The 23674-nt window shown below is 37.5% G+C and overlaps 1 protein-coding gene across 1 annotated transcript in view; it reads right to left on the bottom strand.

Annotated features, from left to right (window-relative positions):
* LOC140231217 (uncharacterized) overlaps positions 1–23674 on the bottom strand; it is a 209337-nt gene that overhangs the window by 136590 nt on the left and 49073 nt on the right. Inside the window, exons 8-11 of the mRNA XM_072311362.1 lie at positions 17377–17516; positions 16002–16124; positions 14386–14490; positions 9746–9825 (exon numbers count right to left, since the gene is read on the bottom strand). Coding sequence (XP_072167463.1) covers positions 9746–9825; positions 14386–14490; positions 16002–16124; positions 17377–17516 — 448 coding nt within the window. The remainder of the gene's footprint in view (positions 1–9745; positions 9826–14385; positions 14491–16001; positions 16125–17376; positions 17517–23674) is intronic.

Here is a 23674-nt window from a genome sequence, read left to right as displayed (position 1 = left end):
TCAATTCACGAAATACTGTGGTAATACTGTGGTATTTCTGGCCCGAAAGTACACCTCTCCATGGTAAGCACTGTACATGCGCATCTCCTACAACAGGGAAAAGACAGGACATGAAAAATATATCGAAGTATGGTGGGTGATATTTCATGACACAATTCACACTGATAGTTTGGATGTGTGTTTCACGCAAAGTTTGAATTACCACCCTGAGTATGATATTTCACGAGGGACATTGCACGATTCACCCTCACAGCTTGCACGTGTATATTATTTTGTGCGAAGTTTGAAGTCCCATCCTAAACACAATATTTCATGAGGTATTTCAAGGTGTATTTGCATTCACATTACAAAGTATTGCACTAAATACTGTGGTATTTCATTGTAAGTGTGAAGGGGTCCAATATCACCACTGACTTCAGATGGTGACCTTGTATTACACACAAGGTTTGAATTTCCATCTTGAATAACACAGAATTTTGCTAGGTATTTTGTGAGGTCATTGATGCCGTATAATTGCATTCACATTAAGAAATACTGCACGAAATACTGCAGTATTCAACCGTAAGTGTGAATAGGTCTAGCATTAGCAAGCAGCAGCATCAGTCTTTTGGTAAAAGCATGCAACTTTCTAATTCCCTAACTTTCTGAAATCAAATTTTCAGGAAACTCCTACCATTCTATTTACCTAATTCTATTCTGTTCATAAAAAGTTAGTTTGAATACAGTATGGAATTTTACTTTGAATTCCTGTGAGTCTACACAATTTAGAAAATTGGGTTATGATACAAATCTTTAGGGGCAATAGCTCACAGTATAAGTCAAATACAGTGATTATTGCAACAATCCCAAAATGGAAGGGTACACCTGCCGTGTTTGGAGAAAACAATAACTATCAGTGATATTGAAGACAACACGATCAAGAATTAAAATGTTAATGAGGAGATATTCCTGTATTCGTACTAGTTCATAAATACTGCGATGAGGATTACTCACTGCATATAGAAGAGTTGTGTTTTGTGGAGAAACAAATCACATCTGCCCATACTGCTGAATTCTAAAGAAAGCAGTTTATTTGACAACACTTTTAAATGGTTCAACTTCACACATTTAGCACTGGCTTAGCATTGTTACTTATTTATTGTATTTTTTCCCACACTGCCTCAAATCAATAAATCTTTTAAATTCTACTTCTGTTTCATTTTAGTTTGTCTTGATTTGTTTTCATCCTTACACAACCCGAGTTGAGAAGTTGAAGTCCAAACGTTCAGTCATTGTATTCCACATACTGGTTATGTTACTTGGTATAATACTAGTACTGTAAAACCAAACAATTTTATATGCATGAAATTTGTGAAATTAAAAAGCAAGCAAAAGATCATGTCTGCACTATTGCACTGGATTCCAGCAGCAATTTGCACAAATTTTATGCCGCCTAAAAACAAAGGCTGTCAGCTCAAATTCGGGAAAATTTCATGCCGCAAATATTTCTGGTTTTACAATAAGCACAACTGTGCATTTAATATCTTCTCATTTGAAGTTGCAATGAATCCAAGTGCACAGATACATGTGGAGTCTTGATATTGCAAAACTCACTGTGAGTGTGAAAAAAAACCCAGCCCTACTGCAGGAAACATACAGGTTTCACAACTGCATATATATAGATTTATCTGTTTGTCTGTCTGCAAATGTAGATAGGAGAGACTACAAAATGAATATTCTGTACACAAGATATTCTGTCCATAGCAAGATGCAAATGACTGAAGGGTGTGAAAAGGTTTTTCTTTTTTTTTGTGTGTGTGTGTATTTCACACATAGCTGGTTTACTTGTGCTTGTAATAAAGTAGGTGTCTTGGGTCAACAGATGACACATGATGCATAGACATATGTGCAAATATATATCACAATATATCATAATATTTGACCTAAGAAAAAATCTGTAAATGTTAACTGCATGTCTGACACAAAGAGTCACGCCAAGGCTTCATTTCACCTTTAAGGAAAACTATGGGAGCATGAATTCCAGCGACGCAAGCTGAGGACTTGCGGTACAAGCAAACCGGAATTCAGCCGCTCTCCAGAAAGGTCAGCCGCCCAGTAGGATGTCCGAGCACATAGCTTTGTTACACTATCTTACTTCGGAATTTGTAATTACCTGCCATCCATAATCCTCTAAGTATTTCTTCAGCTTTCCTCCCACCGTATTTCCTTGGAGAATAGAAAACAAAAATTAATCTCTCTTTTATAGCTCTACACGAGTCAATTTTGATGTCGGAGTATTTCGTTATTACAAGCACTCTGATCTTTTAAACTTGAGGCTGGGCTCAGACATAAGAAAAAAAAACAAAAACGTCAAAGCAAAAAAAAAAAAAGCAATACAAATGACCTCTTTTCCCTATCTGTGTTTTCTGCTTAAGTACCTCATTGTGCCTGCAAGAAGGACACATTTCTCCCGCAATGAGAAGGTAAATTTTCCCCGCACACTTTAAGTCCGCCTGAAATGGGTTGACTGGCTAGTCAAACCACCGACTGCTACCATTCCCCCACCTGCATCATACTTCCGCCACTTAATTTACATGTCTTCGGCCTTCTGCCCATAGCAAAACAAGGGGAACGACGGTTTTGCACTTCTTCCTACAGGCAATACATTCGGCCAATCTTCTCTCGACTTTTTCTTGCCTGACTGACTTGAAGGTCCTACCGCTCATTTGAAAAAACAAACAAACAAATTGGGGGGTACAAACAGACATAATAGCGTCACAACGATGAAAACAAGAAGTGACCTTTTTCAAAAGAAAAAAAAAACTGCAAACTCAGCACAGTTTCACGTATTTGTCGTCAAGAAATTTGTATAATCAAGGTATTCATGAATAAATTTTACACCATGTTTAATGGAGGTAGGGGATACCTTTTACAGACCTCCCAAAATGCAGCAAAACATTAAATATGAACCTCAGGGGACTTGTTTAGGCCACTGCTGAGAAATTTGGAAGTCAACAGTTATCTACAATTTGAATAATGCACAAAACTCAACTACTCAGTAGTTCTGTGTGTCAGCCACACTTAAGCCTTTTTGTTGCAGTCTTCTGTATTTTTTTTACCTATAAACACAAATCTAGAAGTATAAGAGCTGATGTAATTACATATAGAGTGTGTGGCAACAATGTATATAGAAATGTTTGTAAGTTTTGATGAACTTTCTTCACAAAATATACATGATGGACACACATGCAGTGCATGTGTCTGCAAAGGTAGCCTAATAATGTACTGGAATTTACGGTGAGCCCTGAAAAAAAATTTAATTCAAACTCTAACGGTCAATAAAATTGTACTAAATGTTACCTTCCACTATCAATACTTTAGGGGAGTTTCTAAAATGATACTCTCTTCAACATACCACTGCATTTATACAACTCTTCATTTGAGGCATGCAAATGGGATTCCCTACCTTTAAACACACAGAGTAAGATTAGACAAACAGAACAGTATGGTTTTCATTACAATCAGACCTTACCAATACAAATATAAATAATGCCATTTTTATATCAACCTGCACAAGACTTAATAGTATTCTTGGCTGGGGTAATTGGGAAACGCTTATCATAGGAAAATCAGTCTGTCTTCAATGGGTTAACACATTTTCACAAGATGGTGACACTTGTGGTAAAATCCTATGTTAATAAGAGTTAGAGGTTGGAGTTCCTATATCCTCAAACAATTACACAACTTGAATGACATTTCTGCATGCCAAATTATGAGAGAGTTGGAAGATATTGATATTATCATCCTATCTATGTAGCTACTTTGAATGTTACTAGTATCGTTCAGTGAATGTACACGAAACACTGAAATTTCATACTTTTTGCATTTCACATCTGATTTGATGAATCTTTTACTATTCTATTTGTTCAACTTCATACTTTATAAAAGTCAACGCTGCGTGCACTTGCTCCTTTAAAGGAAATAGGATAAGAAATCTGAACATTTTTTGATTGCTTATTGACAATGTGCAAGGCATTAGAGTATATTATTACAGTAGCTGCGCAACATAAATGTCCTTTATTATAATCAATACCTGACTGTATAAAGTTTCTTGTTTAAAACAAAGGGAAGGCATATACCATTTTTCTTTTTTGTAAAAGTAGAATATCCATGACAAAGAAGCTTTTAAGATATACTAAGTTATCTCTCTTTTCTTTTATTGATCATGTATCTGTATTTTTGGGTTATCCAAATGTTATTGTTTTATAAACACTTTGCTTTAGCTTTTGAAACAGCTGCATATTTTTTCCTCTGTAATATCTCTTGTATAAATGTGTACTATTTGTTGCAGTTTTGTTTAGTTAACAACACACTGGCTATTACATCACTGCACTACAATACATGTATATGACAATAAGGATGATTAGTTACACAAAATCAATTGTGGTGTGTAACTTTGTCAATTCCCCCGAGGGTATGAATGGCAGATATCTTGACAAGTACAATATATCACCATGATGAACGATGATAAAAGCTCATTTATAGACCCACAGAATACCCCTACCCTTTTTTTCAAGCAAATACTCCCACATGTTGCTATAAATAACAGCCCCAGAGTCTCCCCCGCAAATGACAGTTAAAGAAGAATCTTCCTCTACATCTCAGCGAAACAAGCTTTTGAAATCATGTTCCTTTGGCACTTGCTGAACAGCAGGGGTGGGGGAAAAAGAAAGAAAAGAAGAGAGGGAAAAAAAAGGAATCAGCAGTCAGTATATTGTTAGCCCTTCTACAAAACACCGGCGCATGACAACAAGTGGAAATGCCATCTTCATTTGAATTTTTGTCGCCACCCACGCTTTTCTCGGAGGTTGCCCAGCCTGGCAGCGTTGGCGGGCGGAGGGTGGGTATGACACGCTCCCACTAACAGTGACTGTAAGCAAACACCATTGTTGTCATTTCATCTCTTCCTTATTTTTCCCCTCATCTCGGCCCGGCGCTGTAAACTAAGCACGTAATAGAGTAATCACTTGCTGCGAGCATTTCTTTCTACATTTTCTTTTTATGGTAAGTTCGCCGCCTTCCTCTCTTCTGGGTCTTTTTTTCTTATCTTCTTTCTCTATCTCTCACATACTTAAATTCGCATGTAGGACACATGTACATTGTACCTTGAATGCCAAAATGGATTGTTGTTCTATTTTTGAAACTCTTCGTAAATGAATGCGCTCTATCAAATCAAGAATGATTCTGCCGTGGCCCAACAGATTAAAATCGAAGTGCCGCAGATTTTTTTTTTTTTTTTTTTTTTTTTTGGCGGAAGGGGGGGGGGGGGAGAAGATACAGAAAGGGGAATGACAGTCGGAGAATGATGAAGATTGTGGGGATGAGTTTGAGGGTTTTTTGTTTTTCCCTGTACAAAGAAACTCTGATAAATGCAATCAGAAAATACAATACAAATATGTGAGACTTCAAACATCTCTCAATAAAGGAATACATCAAGTCCCTCAAATCTGTATACGCACATACAGATTTTGAAAAAACAAACACCCAATGAAATAGACAGGCTTAAACACTGACATGAGAGGCCTCACCTGAAACAACATGGAAGAGACAAACTCATTCTTCAATGCCCTTTCCTCCACCTCCCCTCCCCCCTCCCCCCCCCCCCGAAATTTTTCTAGGGCAGTTTGGGCATGGCGCCCCCTCTAACCTACTCTCCCTAGAAGTTCACGCTCAAGTGCACGCCATTGATTTCCCTTCACACCCAATCAATAGGGAAAATAGGACCATTTCCTCTTTGACATGACGTCATTTGTGCCAATGATAACAGCGAGCATGCGAGAGGCAGGGCGGGGCACCTCGTCAACGCTTTTCTCCCCCTATTTGCCTCCTGCAACGTCTGTCAGTTTTGACCTTGTTCCTCTTTAATTTTTTTTCCTCTTCCCACTAGCATGTTGGTATTGGTGGAACACATCACTGAATCACAAGATCATCTGACAAAAAAAAAAAATAAAAAGAGAGAGATCTTTAGAATCCAAATCAACCAAGCTTTTATGACTCTAGTTTTTTGATGCACAAATCGCTTACTCTTAATTTCAGGCTTCAGTAAACACATATGTCTGCCCCATGAATAAAACACAAGTTTGCTTTCTAAAAATTTCTGATATAAAATATGGTGTTTTTTTTTTGTTTTTGTTTTTTTAAATCATCACCGATGCAAACAGGGAAGGGACAGGGGGACAATAAAATATGGACAATCACTAGCAATCTCCAATTTACAATATCAACCCACTTTCAAATAGAGAAGAGAAGCAATGTAATCACATGGTATTTTCTAAAACGGTTTGCTCAGGTCCACCAAGACTAGAATAGCAACTAGAGCACATAGTCTATAAATGCGTAATCACGTCATTATACCCTTGTACAGAAAAAACAAACAAACAACAACAACAACAAACCCTCAGCTGAAATACCAAGGTCCACACTTGAACCTTGGAAATAATGTCTTAAAACAAATCGATTCTGAAGAGGTATTGCTGAAGAAAAGGTTAAATTTCGCTGCAATCACATGGTACCGACAAGACAATTTGGCAAACAGCCAATACATACAGGTTGGTACCAATGCATTTTTCTTTCATTATTTTTTTTTTCATTTCATTTATTGTTTCTGCATGGTATATATTAATAAATCAATTGAGAATGCTTATCAATTAACTCATCATTTATCATGGCTGACTTTGCACGTGAAAGGATATATAAAACCACTGTGACAAAACACAGAGAAAAAAAAAAATCAAATTACGTACAGCAGGGTCCCAAATAAGAAAAGCATAACGTTTGGGACCTCATTATTTCATTAATTACCCAAAGCATGAGACACTGAACTCATCTGATGTATTAATACATGCAATGGTCCACATTTGGAGCAATCCAAGATGTTATCATTCCAATCTCAAAATGTTGTCATGCAATGCATACTCCTTAGAGCCATGCACATTCTTTGCCTTGCTTTTCCACACCCACCCACCCACTTCATCCATCACCCACCCACTCCATCTCTCCCCCACCCTGAAAAACTAAAAAACAAACAAACAAACAAACAAACAACATCTAACTACAAACAACCCTTACAGCTGCTTGCACTGCTGAAAGGTCTACATAAAAAGAATCTGCAAGAATCTACAAAACCATTTACACATGGCATGCCGAGAGCATGCACACATGAAACTACACAATGTGTGAATTGCGCCTGAAAATTACCTGAAAATTATTTAAAAGCAGTACGATGCATGATACAATCATTGCAAGAAACTGTCATCACATACATGCATATAACTGCATTCTTGTTTCTGACAACTGATAATGTACAAGGATGTTCTGTGACCCTCTAAAAAGTACAATGTACTATTTGAACAAGGAAAAATCACTAAAACTAAATGCTCACTTACGATTGTCACCTTTCATCTCTTGAAAGATAAAATATTGTTAAAATTATCTATACTGTCGCAACACAAACCTCCATCCTAGCTATGGGCACAATGTTCTTTCCAAATATCACTTGTGAAAGCTCTCCATGATTTCTCTGAATTCTTGAAAAACGTCACATCCAAACACTTAAAGGTCTTATTTGCAGGAACCTTTATTCCATGAGAAAATAAAAACTGCATTATGCAATATCGCTCTGGAACAGTGAAATGCCCAACCAAATCTACGACTGTAAGAAGTCTGTGAGCAATTATCTCATGCAGCTTCAATGCCATTACTTCCCGTAAAAATCAAAGTTTGTGGTGTGGAGTATTTTACTAGACACGGTGCAACTTCTGTTTGCATGCTATAACAAAGACAAGATTTCATCATGATTTACAAATGTATCTCTCTCACAAGGCAAGAATCAGACACATGGTTTAAGGCATCACAAACATAAGCATTGCCCACTACCAGTCCAGCTGGCATCATGCTCATTCAACTGTCGCTATACCTCACCCTTTAACTAGGGGACTGGTACCATCTTTGTAATCGGCCTACAAATACAAGAGTGGCAGAAAAGGGTGGTTTAAAGGAACAATCCACACTAAAATCCAAGAAGATTTTGATAAGAACAATAGAGTGAAATACACAAAAAAAAAAAAACTTCACTAAAATTGATACGAGTTTTGGTTTCAGGACTTATAAAGTTTGCTTTGAATGTGCGAAATAGTAGTAATCTAAACAAAAATCAAATTTTCATATCAGACAAGAAGATAACTCATAATTTCAAAATTTTCTAATTGGTTTTGTACACAAACATATTCTAAAACATTTCTTGTCCAAAATTCAGCGACTATGACCCCTTCTCTTTAATAACCCTTGACAAAAAAGCCATCAGTGCTTAATTGTTATTGTATCTCCGGAAGAATAGACTATGATGGACATCAACAACTTCACTTCTGACGTCTATGTGAAATCAAAAGGGGATCTGTGAGGTCTACTAAGAATCCAAGTATGAAACAATTATGTCGCATAGGATGCAAAGTGGTCGTCATGCAAATTATGCATGTGCATTTATTCCATTTGCAATGGCTTCAGACAATAAAGGTACAGGATTGTCTCAGCAGAGAGTCTTTGCCACTCTATCAATCATCATGATCAAGTCCAAATTAATATCAACTTGAACACAGGGTTGGATCACTGCGTTTATCATTTGTCGACGGCATCGGCACACAGTAGCAATCTTTATTGACTTTATTGCGTGTATCTTCAAGGATTATCACTGGGGATAACAGGAATAATGTAGATAAAACAAAAAGACCTGTAGGTAACGGGGGTGGGCAGACCTTTCTTGGCTGAAAGGTTTGATGGAGGCTAGCTGACCTCAAACATGGCACGCAACAAGCCGTTGCATTGAGAGGAAAATGCAGTCTACACAATATGCCAATTCTATGTATGCTCTTCTAAGATGGAAAAAAAAACCATTACAATTCATAATGATATGAAATACATGTATGCTCCATTAATGGATATTTCAACTCTTGACCAACTGTAAAATTTTCACAATGAAACAACAAATATTGAGATGAATTCTCTCAAGACAAGGAAAATATGAAAATTAACATTTAATAATGATTTCATGATCCGCATGAGAGTGAAGTGCATTCATAGCTGCATGGGATTCAATACTACTGCTTGAGTACGTTTTTACCATCACATACTAGTAACTTTCTAGCTACTTACTTATAAACTGAGAGGGCACTTCAAGACTAAAAGTTGAGTGCACCGACTTTTATAATTTTACATTTTTCATCTCAAAATACTCCAAAAGGACTCACTGTCCTGGCAAATTGTACCAGCCAGGCAATTTTTCTTGGTAGATCATTTTGACATATTGCAAGCAAATTCAAAAATGTGAAAGTGTGAACTTTGAGCCCTTCTGAGAACTATGTTTTAGCTGTAAAGCATATTCCAGTAATCTTTACATAAAATCAAAAATGTAAAATTCCTGATATTTTCTTTGTTTTTGTTTTTGCAATGAAGGCCATCAACAGAATACTCAGAAAGCATCAATTCAAAATGCAATACAGACAGAGCAGGCTCCCTTGCTGAAGACTTTGTGATAATGTTTGCACCATTTGCCCTACTATCTTTTTACATCAGCCACAGACATACAATCAAATTGCATTATCATACACACATACACATTGTAGGCTTAATTGAATCACTGGTGTGCAGTTACAAATTCTGTTTGGTTCAAACCTTTCTTAAAATTCTTCAAAGCAATAAAAGATGGACATACCTGCGATATGCGAATCCTGTTTTCTCGTCTCAAGGCCTGGACATGATTGTTTATCGTCTTTATTTGCTGTATGCTGTCCTCTGCAGAATCCAAAATAAGAAATACAAAAGAATTCATTGACAGAAAAATGTCAAGTGAAATTGTGATATTCACCACAAACAAAAAACCCTACTGTCAGCATGACAAGTGCAAAACATCATAATCTATAATAATTGACAATTGCACAACCACAATGTTAATCAGCCCAGTGTAACAGTCAATAAAATCATAATTGTTGTTCTTCTAAGAAAGGAAAGAAATCATTATTCTGTACTACTAGCTGGATATGAGAAGTCTGTGTGATTAATATGTCTCCCATGCTACTTTAGGCAATAGAGTTACAATCTACCTTAGATAAACTCAGTCAAAGAAGAAAAAAGTGGGCACAAGCTGGATTTCCTATTGCAGAAGCTCTCTTTACATCCCTACGACAGCATCCAGCCATCGACAGATTGATTCAATCTCGGCTCTCTCTCATTTAACAACATCAAAGAGGTACAAGGAACACTTCACCTTCACAATACTACCACCTAGCAATGTGATAGCAGGCGTGGAGATGCACCATTCCGCTCATGTGGTCGGTCCGACGCCTTAATCCGAGAGCGTCGGAATGAACAGCGCCGCTTCAAATCAATCGGGACATAACTCGGTCAAACCAAGGAGACTGCAATCTCCTTCGCTGAATAATATTGCCTTTACAAATCTGTTTTTTGTCCCTGAACGAATTCACGAAACACACACAAAAAAGAGCGTGGATGCACAAATGAGATGGCATATGCTTACCCCCTTGGATGAAATGATTTTTGTGATGTAGAGCTTTGCTGTAATAGCTTGCAATTGGGAGACATCACATCATAAAATATCTCTAGCTTCATTTGTCAAACTAAGCCAGATTCATCTACTTTTTTGAACCTTATATCCTGTACTTGCACCACAAGTATTTCCCCTTACAACTCATTTTAGAATTCCATACAACCACAGTTTGAAAAAGGTTTATTATTTTGAAATCAATGACTCACTGTTATACATTTTTGTTTTCCACCATGAATAATTACTATTTTTTTTTAAAACCTCACATTGAAGTTGATACTACGGTAGAATGTATAAAGTGGTGCCATGTCACCTTAATACAAAGATTACCTTTTTGGCATTATGTGAATAGATCTAATGCAGGTATCAAATACTGTTCAAGTTATCTTTCATCACTTATATACTATAGCAACTTTATCTGTTGTCATTAACTTTCAGTGATATTGATAGCACTACAAACATCCTTGAACTCAGAGCAAAGGCTAACTGAAAACAAAAACTCTTCGAAACACAATACAAAAAAGGGGGAAGAAATGTGAAGAAGTATATGATATGAACAAAATAAAAATACCCTTCTAAATGTGCAAACATAAAAGCATGCTTGACTTGTGATATACAATCTCCTGTAACACCATTTTTCTGTTAAATGCACACCTCCTTCTAAACAAATACATAACTGTACCTGTACCGCCTCAATATTGTTCAAATTTTATACATTAGATGAATTCAGATGCATATTGTCATAGATACAAATACCTGTACCACCTTGATAGTGTTCAAATGGTTAAAAATTTTACATATTCATATTGTGATAAATGTAACTAGTGTACAACCTAACCTATTTTTCAACAACTGAACTTCCTAAGAATTTGTAAAAATCTATAATCGAACACAAAACTGAACAAAATGTAAAATTTTAACAGAGCAAGTAACAGAATGAAAACCTTCTGTTTGCTCTACACTTCATGAATGCACCAACGGTAGTAACAGAATGGGGGAAAAACACTTACACACAAACACAGAAGAATATAAACTATTCTATCTTACAAAGTGCCTTCTTCATACAAACTGACATTTCTGCCTTAAAAAAAAATATAGTCAGCTTTCACTTTCCACAAGATTCCTGAAATTTACACTAAAGAAGCTCTTTACCAAGTCAACGACAAAATATTATGGTACGACTCCACATCCCAGTCACCAAAAAAGGAGGGGGGGGGGGGGGGGGGGACAGCATCTTCCATATTCATACCCCCTGGCTGGTGATCCCAGGATCTCTGCATAAAAGCATTTATCAATCAGCCACAGCGCACGGCCCAGAACTGATTACTCAAAATCTTTTCCTCATCAAACCTGCCATAATTCACACTGCTCCGTTATCATCTCTGATATGACTGATATACGGGAAAGCGCCCCTCAATTATCAAACGATTCTCACGAATGTAGGAAAACTATGTCATTCTTACTGTAGCAACAAGATTGCTCTTTTGTTGTTGCTTTCTTGAACAGCTATCAATCTACTTATTCTACAAATATATTTGGCACGTAACATACATTTGTATGTGAATCAATTGTTTATTTCTTAAGTGCCTGCATTCTTAGAAGTACAGACACTGGCAAACACACACACACACACACACACACACACAAATACAAATACGAATATAGGTAGATAGATAGACATATAAACATACATAAGTGTATATTCTAACAAGATTGTATTAAAAATCTTGATGTATGAAAATGTAAAGTGACAAACATTTAATAGCAAGTGCAGAATCATTACATCAAGGAGAATCAAAGAGTGAGCCCTTTTCTAAAAGATCTTCATACTCTTTTTGAATATCATTACAAAGAACTATCATTTATACTAATGTAATTCTTATGCTTTTGTGTTATCATTGTTAATGTTACTTCTATTATTACATTTCAAGCACAACCATCGCTATCACTAAAACAAGTATTGCTACTGGAGCAACACAGTGTATGTGGTTCACAGAAAAGAAAAGAAAAAAAATATATATATATCCCCCCCCCCCCCAAACAACTCTTAGGCCATTCTCTACTGAAACACTGATATTCAAAGACTTTGGTTGCTTGCTACATATTGTATACTTACAGAGAGTAAATACACATTTAGATGGCCATACTCAATTCATCCATACATGCACTATGCAACAGCTCCATCACACATTGACATGACAAAATGATCTGGTGCACAAAATGCCCAAGGACAATATCCCACCAGCCTTGTCTAAGCAAAGTACTGGCTGTTTCCAACTTGTTTTATTGGACATTTGCCCAAGTTGAAAAAGTGACTGCTTGGAAGCAATACATGGCACATATCATCTTAAATCTAATGTTTTGCTGGCTTTATAACTAGAAATAAAAATCATCTTATCCTCATCTTTCTTTCTCTTACAAGTCTGTGTCTCCATGTCTTATTTTTGCATCTCTTTCCCTTCTCTCTATAACTGTACCTCTGTGTATTAACATCTTTGAGCCTGCAAAACATGTGTCATTTTGAATCACACATACTTGAAATGTATTTCTAATTATGTTTAAACTACTTCCTGATTATCCAGACACAAGGCTTGAATCTTCCACCAGATGACAAACCGGCAACAACTTTCCCTACAAAAGCTGTTCTGAAGGATCCTCGGCCGGTCGATCAAACACACGGCTACCAGTACCCATGGGTATGCACTACAAAGGGTGCACACGTACATGCCGGAACCAGTCACGTGCACTCGACACGTGCAAGTCTTGTCCTTCGGACTCTTACAAAGGTCACGCCAAGCTCTGCCTTCTCAAAAATGTTGAAGTACCAACAAATGATCTACATAATTTGTGGTTTATTTTATGTCATCATGTTTTATGAACTTTGATGATACCGATACTCATATCCTGTTCATTTTCCACAGCATCACAAGTATCTTTTCTCGGTAGAATGACCACTATATAAGAGTATACTATTACTATCATTAAGTTTTTATTATGTTTAAAGTGATCAAGTTGTGCAGAACACTAACCCTAGCACACCAACTGAGCAAGATTTGATTGGAACACCCCTCTGGGCAAAGAATGGTCCAATTTGGTATCAGGAAAGTAATGGAGTAACCCCCCCTCCCCCCCCCCCAAAAAAAAAAAGAAAAAAAAAAAAAAGAAAAGGCTTATTGTATCTCTAATATTTCTTCAACAATCTATTTCTATTTGAGTGTATCAAACAAGCTCTACTCATCACTAATCATAATCTGTCTCCCTAACCTCTTCTCATTTTTCTCTACCTATCTATTTCGATGTCTACCTTTCTACGGTATCAAACTATCTAACCATCTATCCATCTATCTATCCATCCATTTATCTATCTTACCATCTATCCATCTATCTATCCATCCATCTATCTATCTATCTATCTATCTTTCATATCTATGCATCTATCTACCTATCTTTGTATTTATCTGCCGTACACACCAAATATTTCACGAGGCTTTTATTTTCGCGAATTTTGCGAGTCAGGTGCTATTCACGAAATTAAAGACACGCGAAAATAATGACTCTGATCCTGATATGAATTTGATGCACACATATATGTTTCTACCGTTCAGTACAGTACTCCATAATCCACGAATTTAACCACTTGCGAAATCATCGGAAAGTTCCGAGTCGCAAAAATTTAGACTCGCTAAATATATGGCTTATATAGTATCTAGCAAGCTAGCTAGTTATCTGTCTTTATCCCATCTCTCTTATAATCTTCTCCACATATTTTCCACTCCATCACTCCTTCTCACCTAGGACGGGCTCCAGTGTTCCTCTGTATTCCCGGCAACGAACAAAGTCCTCCTCATCCTCCTCGTTCTCATCCTCCGAGCTGGAGCTGTCACTCAGACCCTGATCTGTCATGGCCATCGGTCGGGTACAAAACAACAGAGCAAACATTGGCATCAGCAAAAAGCTACCGAGACCACAATGCTACTGACATGGAAGTGCCCCTTTTAGTTCAGACATCATGTAAAGGAACACGCCATCTCACAATCATAACATTAACCCCATTAAAATTGTGTTTGTCCTACAGAATTTAAAGCTGAATTATTTTGTTAAAGCATATTATCATGATCTGCAATAGGAATGGACACATGGCAAGAAAGACTGCATTAAATCATTTGATGAAATTCTATTGAAAGAATCAAACTTCTCATGGACATACATTTCAATTAAATTACAAATGAATCTAAAACATTAATAGACTGGTTAACCAGCTTTCCTTGCATTTTTTTCTTTAATTAATTACTTCCCTTGCTAATTAATATGAAATTGATCTGCTTGACAAATATTCCATCAAAGGTGCTTTTGATATAGATTACACTTTAAAATCATACCGCAAAACAAGATAACAAAAATGGGGGCAAAAGAAAGAATGTGCTCAACAAAAACAAAATTTGAACATATCAAAACTCAAGTTTGCATTTTAGCAGACATTATCTCCAAGTCTGGCAGTGAAATATTACACATGTTCTTGGATAGATTCATTCGACTATTTCAAGTCATCCAGTCAAATACTTGCCATCTCCTGACACAACATACTCTCAAAACACGTAATAAAGCACAGCACCTCACAAAGTGCCTCATTGACACTGCCATTAGTGGCGTCTATTCCCACTATCATCCCCCGACATCGAACATCGAATGAAAATCTTGCCCATCACACACATCCAAAATCCCTACACAGAGCTGGGGATTTGGAGGCTCTCCCCTTCCGGTGATGGGCGACTTAATTACCCCGCTTTGCTACGCTCCTCTCGGCATGTCAAGGTCACCATCTGCCTCTGCTACCATAAGTCCGACCTCTTGATCTTTTAAAAGTACCTCCTTTTCCCTTTTCTATGTTCTCGCTTATAAATTTGTTAATTCCTTTCATCAAAAACTAACAGAAGGGAACTATGGGACATCTGAAAGATTTTTCAGGTTGCAATATTTCATGAACTTATATGTGAGTTGGTTTTTTTTTTTTGGTTTTTTTTTTTTCATATTAGAGTTAAGAAGTCTACTAACTACATTTGTCATTGCCAATTCAATAGCTGTTGCTGATTGAAGGTTGTGTAGCTCCCTCTAGTGATGAAAATGCAGACATTGACCTGAATATGACTTCAACCCACTCGACTATTTTACATTACAAATGTCATTGAAGAAACATTTATTCTTAAAAAGTGAATTTGTTGATTCCAGCCAGTGTAAAACATCATGGCCAAGTAGTCCAATACCCTACCAGTCACTGGTTGATATTTAGGATGCATTTATTCATCAGAGTGTGTCGCATTGTGCCTAAGGGTGGGACTGCTGCCAATTATTAAAGGGGTCTGCTCACATATGGGATGCGGAAGGAACGAAAATACACTCTTGTTCCTACCTGGAGACACATCCCTGAATCGGGCGTGTTTGCCGATCTTGACCGGGGAGGCCACTCCGGATGTGTCCTCCTCGTCCGCCTCCATGTAGCTCACGACGTCTCGCAGCATGTGGATGTCGTCCTCTGAGATGCGACAATGAAAAGAGCAAGGGAAAAAAACTTAGCTTACAAAGGATACTCGGCAGACATCGTATCAATACCGTAAAAAAACAATATTTTCGCAAATTGGAGCCGACAGCCTTTTTCGCGGCATGAAATTTTCACTAGCTGCCTCTAACATTCAATGCGTATACTTATAGTGTAGACAAGAACTTTCACATGCGTGTTAATTTCGCAAATCTTGGCTCTCGTGAAATTCGCGAAATTAAAGGCATGCGAACATTCCTTGTTTTACAGTACAATATCTGAAATGATAATAATGATGAAGCTGTTTGTATCCAGGGTAGCCTCGTCAATTTTTCCACTGTGCTTTCCTAGAGGGCGCCATCACATCCATCGCCCCAGTTCTAAACCAGGATCTCATTTCATAGCTGACGGGCTACCGAACATCTTGTACAAAGATGCATGATAACGCATTCAGATCTTTTAGTCACTATACCACAAAACTCTTACATTGATTCTTGCCTCCTCTCTATTTCACACATGCCATGTTTATCAAAACAAACTTAATATATCCCACATTACCTCTGGTATTCTATAATTTTTCGGAAAAAATAATTCAGCCGTAGGGAATATGAAAACCAACATATAAATGAAACACTCACAGCATTAGCCTATTCTTTGTTCACTAATGACATGCTTGTTGGAAAAAAAAAATGTCTACTCAGCTTTTTTTACCCTAGCCTCCCCTTGCCACTGATTAAGCCTATACTTCTTTACTGTGAACAACTACCTGTAAAACATGCAATTTTTTTTTTCCCCAAGAGATCTCAGTTAGTTTTGCATAAGATTCCACTTGTTGCCACAGAAAGGAAGGAAGAGACTCTGCTCGTCATTTTTGGCTGAGGGGAATGCTTTTTTAGGTGTTTTTTTTTTTCTTTCTTTTTTGGTAAATTCAGAATTCATGGAGTGGCTAGAAACAAGACACCTTGAGCTATCATTCCAAGGAATGCATTACGACCACATCTTCCGACCCCACTCATCTTCCTCAGAAGTGACGGCTCAAGAATTTATTCGGGGAGATGGAGAGAAATACAGCGCTACAGAGATAGCGACAGAAGGACGGAGGAGGGGAAAAAACAACAAGAGATGGTACCAAATGATAGAGCAAAAAAGTAAGAAACAGAGATGGGAGATAAAAAGAGAGACGGTGAGAGAGCAGAGGAGGAGATGGTGAGATAAACATCATTACTTTTGGCGGAACACTGCGACTCACCTATTGTTTTGCTACTCTCATCAAGATTAGTTGTGATTGTGGCTGTGCCCAAGGCATTATGTCTCTTAATCACGCAGGCCTTTCCTTCGACATGTTCCAGCCGCCGGTTTTTGTGCACCGCGTCCTCGCACAGGGACTGCCTGCAAGACAGAAGAGAAAGACAGAGAGAGAAAAAGGAGAAGTGAGCAGCCGTGCAGAAACAGAGCACTTATATCATTTGTGTATCTTGTCACTCAGAAATGGCTGGATGATACCTCAAATAGAATTTATAGCTATTGTATGTCATACAAATTACAGGATTTAAATAGATTTTTTTTTTTATTTTTTGTACTCACTGCTTAAAGGGATGAAACGCCCGAGAACCGTTCAATTGAGTTAATAAATGCCTAGTCGTTTCGAAGCATGTTTATAGCTCAGACCTGCCTGCCCCAACCACGGCCAACTACACAACTTTACTCCTCTGGTCAAACTGTGCAATGGAGCCACATGTATACGGTGACAAGGCCTCCCAATCGACTCACGACAAAGTTGATAAACACAACAACTCAAGAAACATGATCCAAAAGGCGTTTGCAAACACATTTTGAAAATAGGTATTGAAATGTGTTTCCAACATGGAAAAGATTATAAATGCAGCCTTAAAGTTATACAGAGAATATGAAACAATATTCAAGGATAAAAGTTTATCCATTTGATTCTACTTCACATTGAGGTGAAATGAAATCAGTCTTGACTTAATGTTGACACCTTCATGCATCACCTTCAAAGCTTTGCACATAACTTTGGGAGGCTTGTGAAAATGATGTACACTTCTCCCTTTCACACAGGAATAGTGATAACAAGAGAAGAAGAATGCTCATAGTTACAGTAACCATCAACAGACAGCATCACAGCTGTCCCTCACAAAAAATAAATCTATACTGATGGGTTGTCATAGCAACTCAAAAGTCTTCATGTCATTTTGTTTGAAAACTGCACTTGCTCCATCTTGCGACCTCAAAATTCTGAAACATCAGAAGCTTTATGTAAATCTTATTTCTGCAACCAGTCATGAAAGAGTGCCATCATGTCTGTCTCTTTTCCATGTGTTTTTTTTTTTCTTCTTTCTTTGACCTTTTTCTCTGGAAAAGTGTTGCCAAAGAGCAGACGTAACAGAACCAACAATGAGTACATTCAGCATTTGAAACAAAGATATGACATATACAATGTACGATTGATAAAAGCGCAATCTTCATGTAGTGTCACTGTTTTCAGCTGTTAGTTACATTCCTTGATTTACATCACATCTGCTTCACTACTGACAACTTTTCTCTTTCTTATTTTTTCTATTAACTACATGAAATAAAACAAGCAATCTGCAGGTTGCCTAGTTGCTTTTTATCAGCTAATCAGTGTTGTATCTTGTGGTTTGACAAATGATAGGTGATAAAGTACATAAACAGAGTATAAATGATTGTGAGAATTACAATCACCATGTACCACTACGTAGCCAGTTTGTAAGCATGATACTCCCGTAAATTGCCAATGCCAGAGAACACAAGATCACATTCCAGGGACAGTTGTCTGACAAGCGTGAACTTTATCTAACTTTAATTGACTATATTGCTGAAACCTGATCAGATAATGACCACAAAATAATCTCCTGCTTCGTTAATCACCATCAACTCATTTGTGGCTCTGACAAGTACAGGCCTGCACTTCTTCTGGGGTTTTTTTCTGCCCAGACTCAATACAGGGAATTCAAAGACATTAGCATGAGGAAAATGAGCCAAATTTGTACATGCAATGTTTACTTGTATCAACTCAAGGCATTCTTGGATCATATTATTTTTTTTTTCTAGATTTGCATATATTCACTAGATTTTGCAGTATAATAAACTCACATACAGCATCTAGTAATTGTTTTATTGATCATTAAAATGAAAGGGATATCAAGTGTGGTAAATCAAAAAGATAACCTAAAATGCAAACAAACACACATGTATGTGCTTGACTGGGGCATCACAACATGATACTCACTTAAACAAAACAAACTTTGGTGTTAATTTTGAACTAAAGTCAACCTCTCAAAAGAATGCTTCATAGGATATGTGTGACGCTGTTCCATCAGCCTCCATACACTCAATACAGAGCGACTGCATGGAATCCAGTTTGCATGCGTTACCTCTGGCTGTCTCAGGCAAGCCTTTAGCAAGTTTTTTGGCTGTCAGAAAAAATCTTTTGTAACAAGAAGTATGTTTCAATTTTGAATATGTTGCAATAGTAAATCTGTCTATTCCCCTGAAAACGTCACAATGATTACAATTTCAAACCAGCTTTCTTGGCTAAACTCATAATTTCTGGATTCTTAATTTTTTTTAGCAAAATAGAAAAGCACCCGACATTCCCCCACTGACGAAGCAGCAAACTACCATAGCAGCTACAATATGTGCATTATGGGAAGGAAAAATCCTTTTCACAAACAGATTGATTTGCAGGACACATTTTAAAATCATGTGTCATTTCTGGGATCTCAATCTTATGAAAATTCATCCTCATTATTTCTTGGAAGATTAAAATTCAATTACATATCGTTACTTGGGTGACAAGACCTTGTATCTGAAATTTTGGTGAAAATGACTTTTTTAGATTAATGGTCAAATAATGGGTTAAGTGATGTCCTGGCCAAATCCCGTCTTACTGCAAAAATCAAGCCACCACGGCATGTCAAAGGAAAGGCTATCCCATTCGCTATAGTGCTTTGGCCGCCATGTTTTTTGGCTCTCCTGAACATTTGACTTTTTGTAGATACAAAGTCTTGTCGCCCCAGCGACGATATATACTTACGATATCAAAAGAATTACAAAATACAATGTACCTTCCCTTTTCTGTTCATTTTTAAAATCATTCCAAAGGTTCATTTTGCATTTTTCGAATTGTTTATTTGTTTGTTCCTCTGTCTGGTTGATAGTACGTGTATGTTTTGAGGTGAGATACAGTATGTCAGGAAGCTCCTTATGATGCTTTAGTGACAGATTTGCCATGGCAATGTCAGCAAAGAGGGCAAATTATGTAATACCTAGCTGTGTCAGTAAATGCCAAACAAATGTATGCGTCCAAATCCTTAATGCAAAGTCAATAGCACAGAGAAACAATGAGCAGACAATGCAAGCCTTGTCACATGATATTCACATTACAGATGCGTGAAAAGTTGGCAAGTCGTTAAGATTCCACAACAGCGTCTGATTTTCAAAAAATGCACAACGCAGAACGTATTGACTCTAAATTGGAGGTAATTACTCAATTTGTTTGTTGTGATGCAATGAACACTTGAGCAACGCAGACGCAAATTACCACGATTGCAGCCGAACCTTTTCCTGGCTTCCCCCGCGCAATTTCGGCACTAACTGTCGCACATTACCCTGATAGGAATCACCTATTACCAGCGACCATAACGCCGAAAGACCCGTTTACGGAGGGGGGCACGCGGTATTGATTAAAATTTGAATTAGGACCACATAAGAGTAGATCTATACCACCTGACAAAACAGTACCGGCATCCAACGCAGGCAAATTGTGGTAACTTAATCAGCACACAGCCCTAGGGCCCTGTTAGTGTGGCTCTGTGTCTAGTGTGCCGTCTTATCCTGCGCACATCAAACATCGGCTCCATGTGTCATCGACCACTTGACTGCCGCGGGAAAGAAGTGCCACGCGCCCAGCAAAACTACATTTAAATTGTGATCAAATAACCTTGTACTTATATTAAGTGTGGGGGGGGGGAGGGACAGTTATTACAAGGAAAATGTATGCATTAGAGAAACACTTTATGGGTATCCCAGGTAATACTATGCAGTCTAAATTTAATCATACTCATAGTCCATAGCAAACTTCCTGCGCAGTAAGTATTACAAAGCTCTTTGCCATTATGTTATTTTTTTTCAGATGGTAATTTGCATACAGTAATCTAAACTTTCATCATCTTTACTTAATACAATGCAGCCTTTGTTTCAATTTCCATCTCCATCATGTACGGATATTGATTTTCTTTAAGAAGAAATAAACATCAAGCACAGAAATGGTAAGTTAATTTTGTGATCATTATCTTTTTTTTTTTTGAACAAATCTATCTGAATCTTTTTTTACAAGAAGTATAAGTCATTGACTGCAATATACGTCTGAAGAAATGATGTCTTTTGGAGAAAATCAATAATTGCTATTGATCTGGATGTAGGTTTAGATAGATGTAGGATGTTTTGAAAGAGAATGTGCATGCATTCCTTGCAAAGTCCCCAAACTCTCGCAGGTTTCTTGCTTCAGAAGTATATAGTGTAAACAGGACCATCCGCAGCCCTGTAAATACACACACACACACACACATACACACACACACACTGACATCCAACACAATGGGGGGGGGGGGGGGCAAATTGCCAAGCTGTCAAGACTCAGTGGTAGATTTGGCATTCTCCACATCTTTAGCATTCTTGGCATTCCTCAAACAATGGCAGGTACGATGGCCCCTAGCATGTTGGGTTTCCTCCTCAGTACCGCAGCTCAGTATGACGTCAGTTCTAGACTGGGCAAGCTTCGTTTCGCAGTTAAGCCATGGGAGACTCTGCACGTTTTGACTGATTTCTGCTTTGCACGTTCATACACATGCATACTGATATTTCTTATGATTTTGATTTTTTTAAAGCAAAATCATATGGCTACGTAAGACATAGTTCGGGTGTATGCTGATATTCTTAGCAAATATGTAAACTGTCAATGTTTGAATATTATTTAGACACGTTGATATATGTCACATACTGCCAGGGATCATTTTTTTTTTTCTTTCTTTCTTTCTTTTTTTTTTATGACGAGCCAGCAAGGAAAGTGTTGATTATCATGTCCAAAACTTTCAGACGCACAAAATTGGCAGTTCTCCTAGTCTAGACAGGAAGAGCTGTTGATGTACAATTGATATGTCAAATTTCAGTTTACATCGGGTCGATATTCTGCAAAGGAGTGATTATTCGTAAGGCTGAGGGGGTATCTTTTACCATCTCGGCCTCATTTATGGAGAAACTACTGCGCAAAAAAAAAAAGTTTTAAAAAAGACACAAACAGGTTGATAGAGCTGACCCATTTTTGCTCTCATCTATGCGTTCCCTAAAAGCATCGGATTACATATCGCACACAACGTCTTGCCCAAACTGAGAGAGGGCCAATATTGGACCAAGCCAATTAACGAATGGATGCCTGTTGATGACAATCAAAAAAAAAAAAAAAAGGAGGGTGGGCTTGGATAAGTAGGACAGGGGTATTCTATCCATCCCTAAAGCAGTCTGTATATCCCCAAATGCTTTTTTTCTGATCTTTCTTTCTTTCTTTCTTTCTTTCTTTTTTTTTTTTTTGGTCAACACACTAAGAGAGGATTGTAAATGTGATATCTATTGTTTGAGGCAATGCACGATGGTCTGCAAAACTTGCAATGAACAGATTCTCAAAAATATACCGTATGTGGATGTTAACCCATACCAGATGCATTTCCTTCTTTTTTTTTTTTACATGGAAACTAGTATCTACAATGACCATGGACTTGTTGTATGAGCTGTAGATATAATCTAGCCAGTCACGCAGCTCATTGTTGAGACCCCCCCCCCCCCCAACACACACACACATACCACACATGTATATCATTCAAAAGAAAACACATTTTTTAAAGCCTCTTTCTGGCTATTTCACTACTTAAGAGCATGATAAGCCTTCTGAGGGACTGACAAATATTCATATTAACAGCTCACAGCTTCTCGGATTTATTGCGAGTGAGAGACTGCTTCATTTGTGTGATTTAGCGAATCGATCGCGGTAGCTGTTTACCTGCTTGTGCACAATTTTTGCTGTGTGCAATGAAAGAGCCATTTTGAGGAGAAATCTAAGCTTTTATGATTTATACGCCCTTTTGCAATTGCTGTATGGTGGTCCTTTATATTTCTAAAGTACAGTGTACTTACAACAGTTTTCTATTCATTCGTGTGTGTGCGTGTGTGACATAATTCTTTTTTTATATTGCTGCAAGTTAAAGGGGAAATTTTGGTCATGAGTAGTGTGATGAATGTGTCACCGTGTGCATGGCAGGCTCATGTGTTTCTGTCAATCACCTCTTTCGGCAGACATCCAATCATGCTATGCGTATGTGAAAAAAAAAAGGGGGGGCTGCTTCCCTGAACTCACAAATGCCTCTTTTAAACAGCATTTCATCATGCTGTTTCATGCTGTTTCATCTTTTATTCTCATGTTCAATCTGACTACATATACATATCAGGTTTTCGCA

This window comes from Diadema setosum, chromosome 7, assembly GCF_964275005.1.
Source record: "Diadema setosum chromosome 7, eeDiaSeto1, whole genome shotgun sequence".
In the NCBI taxonomy this organism is placed as follows: Eukaryota; Metazoa; Echinodermata; class Echinoidea; order Diadematoida; family Diadematidae; genus Diadema; species Diadema setosum.
Note: the sequence above shows the minus strand (reverse complement) of the source record. Positions and strands in the feature narration are given on the sequence as shown.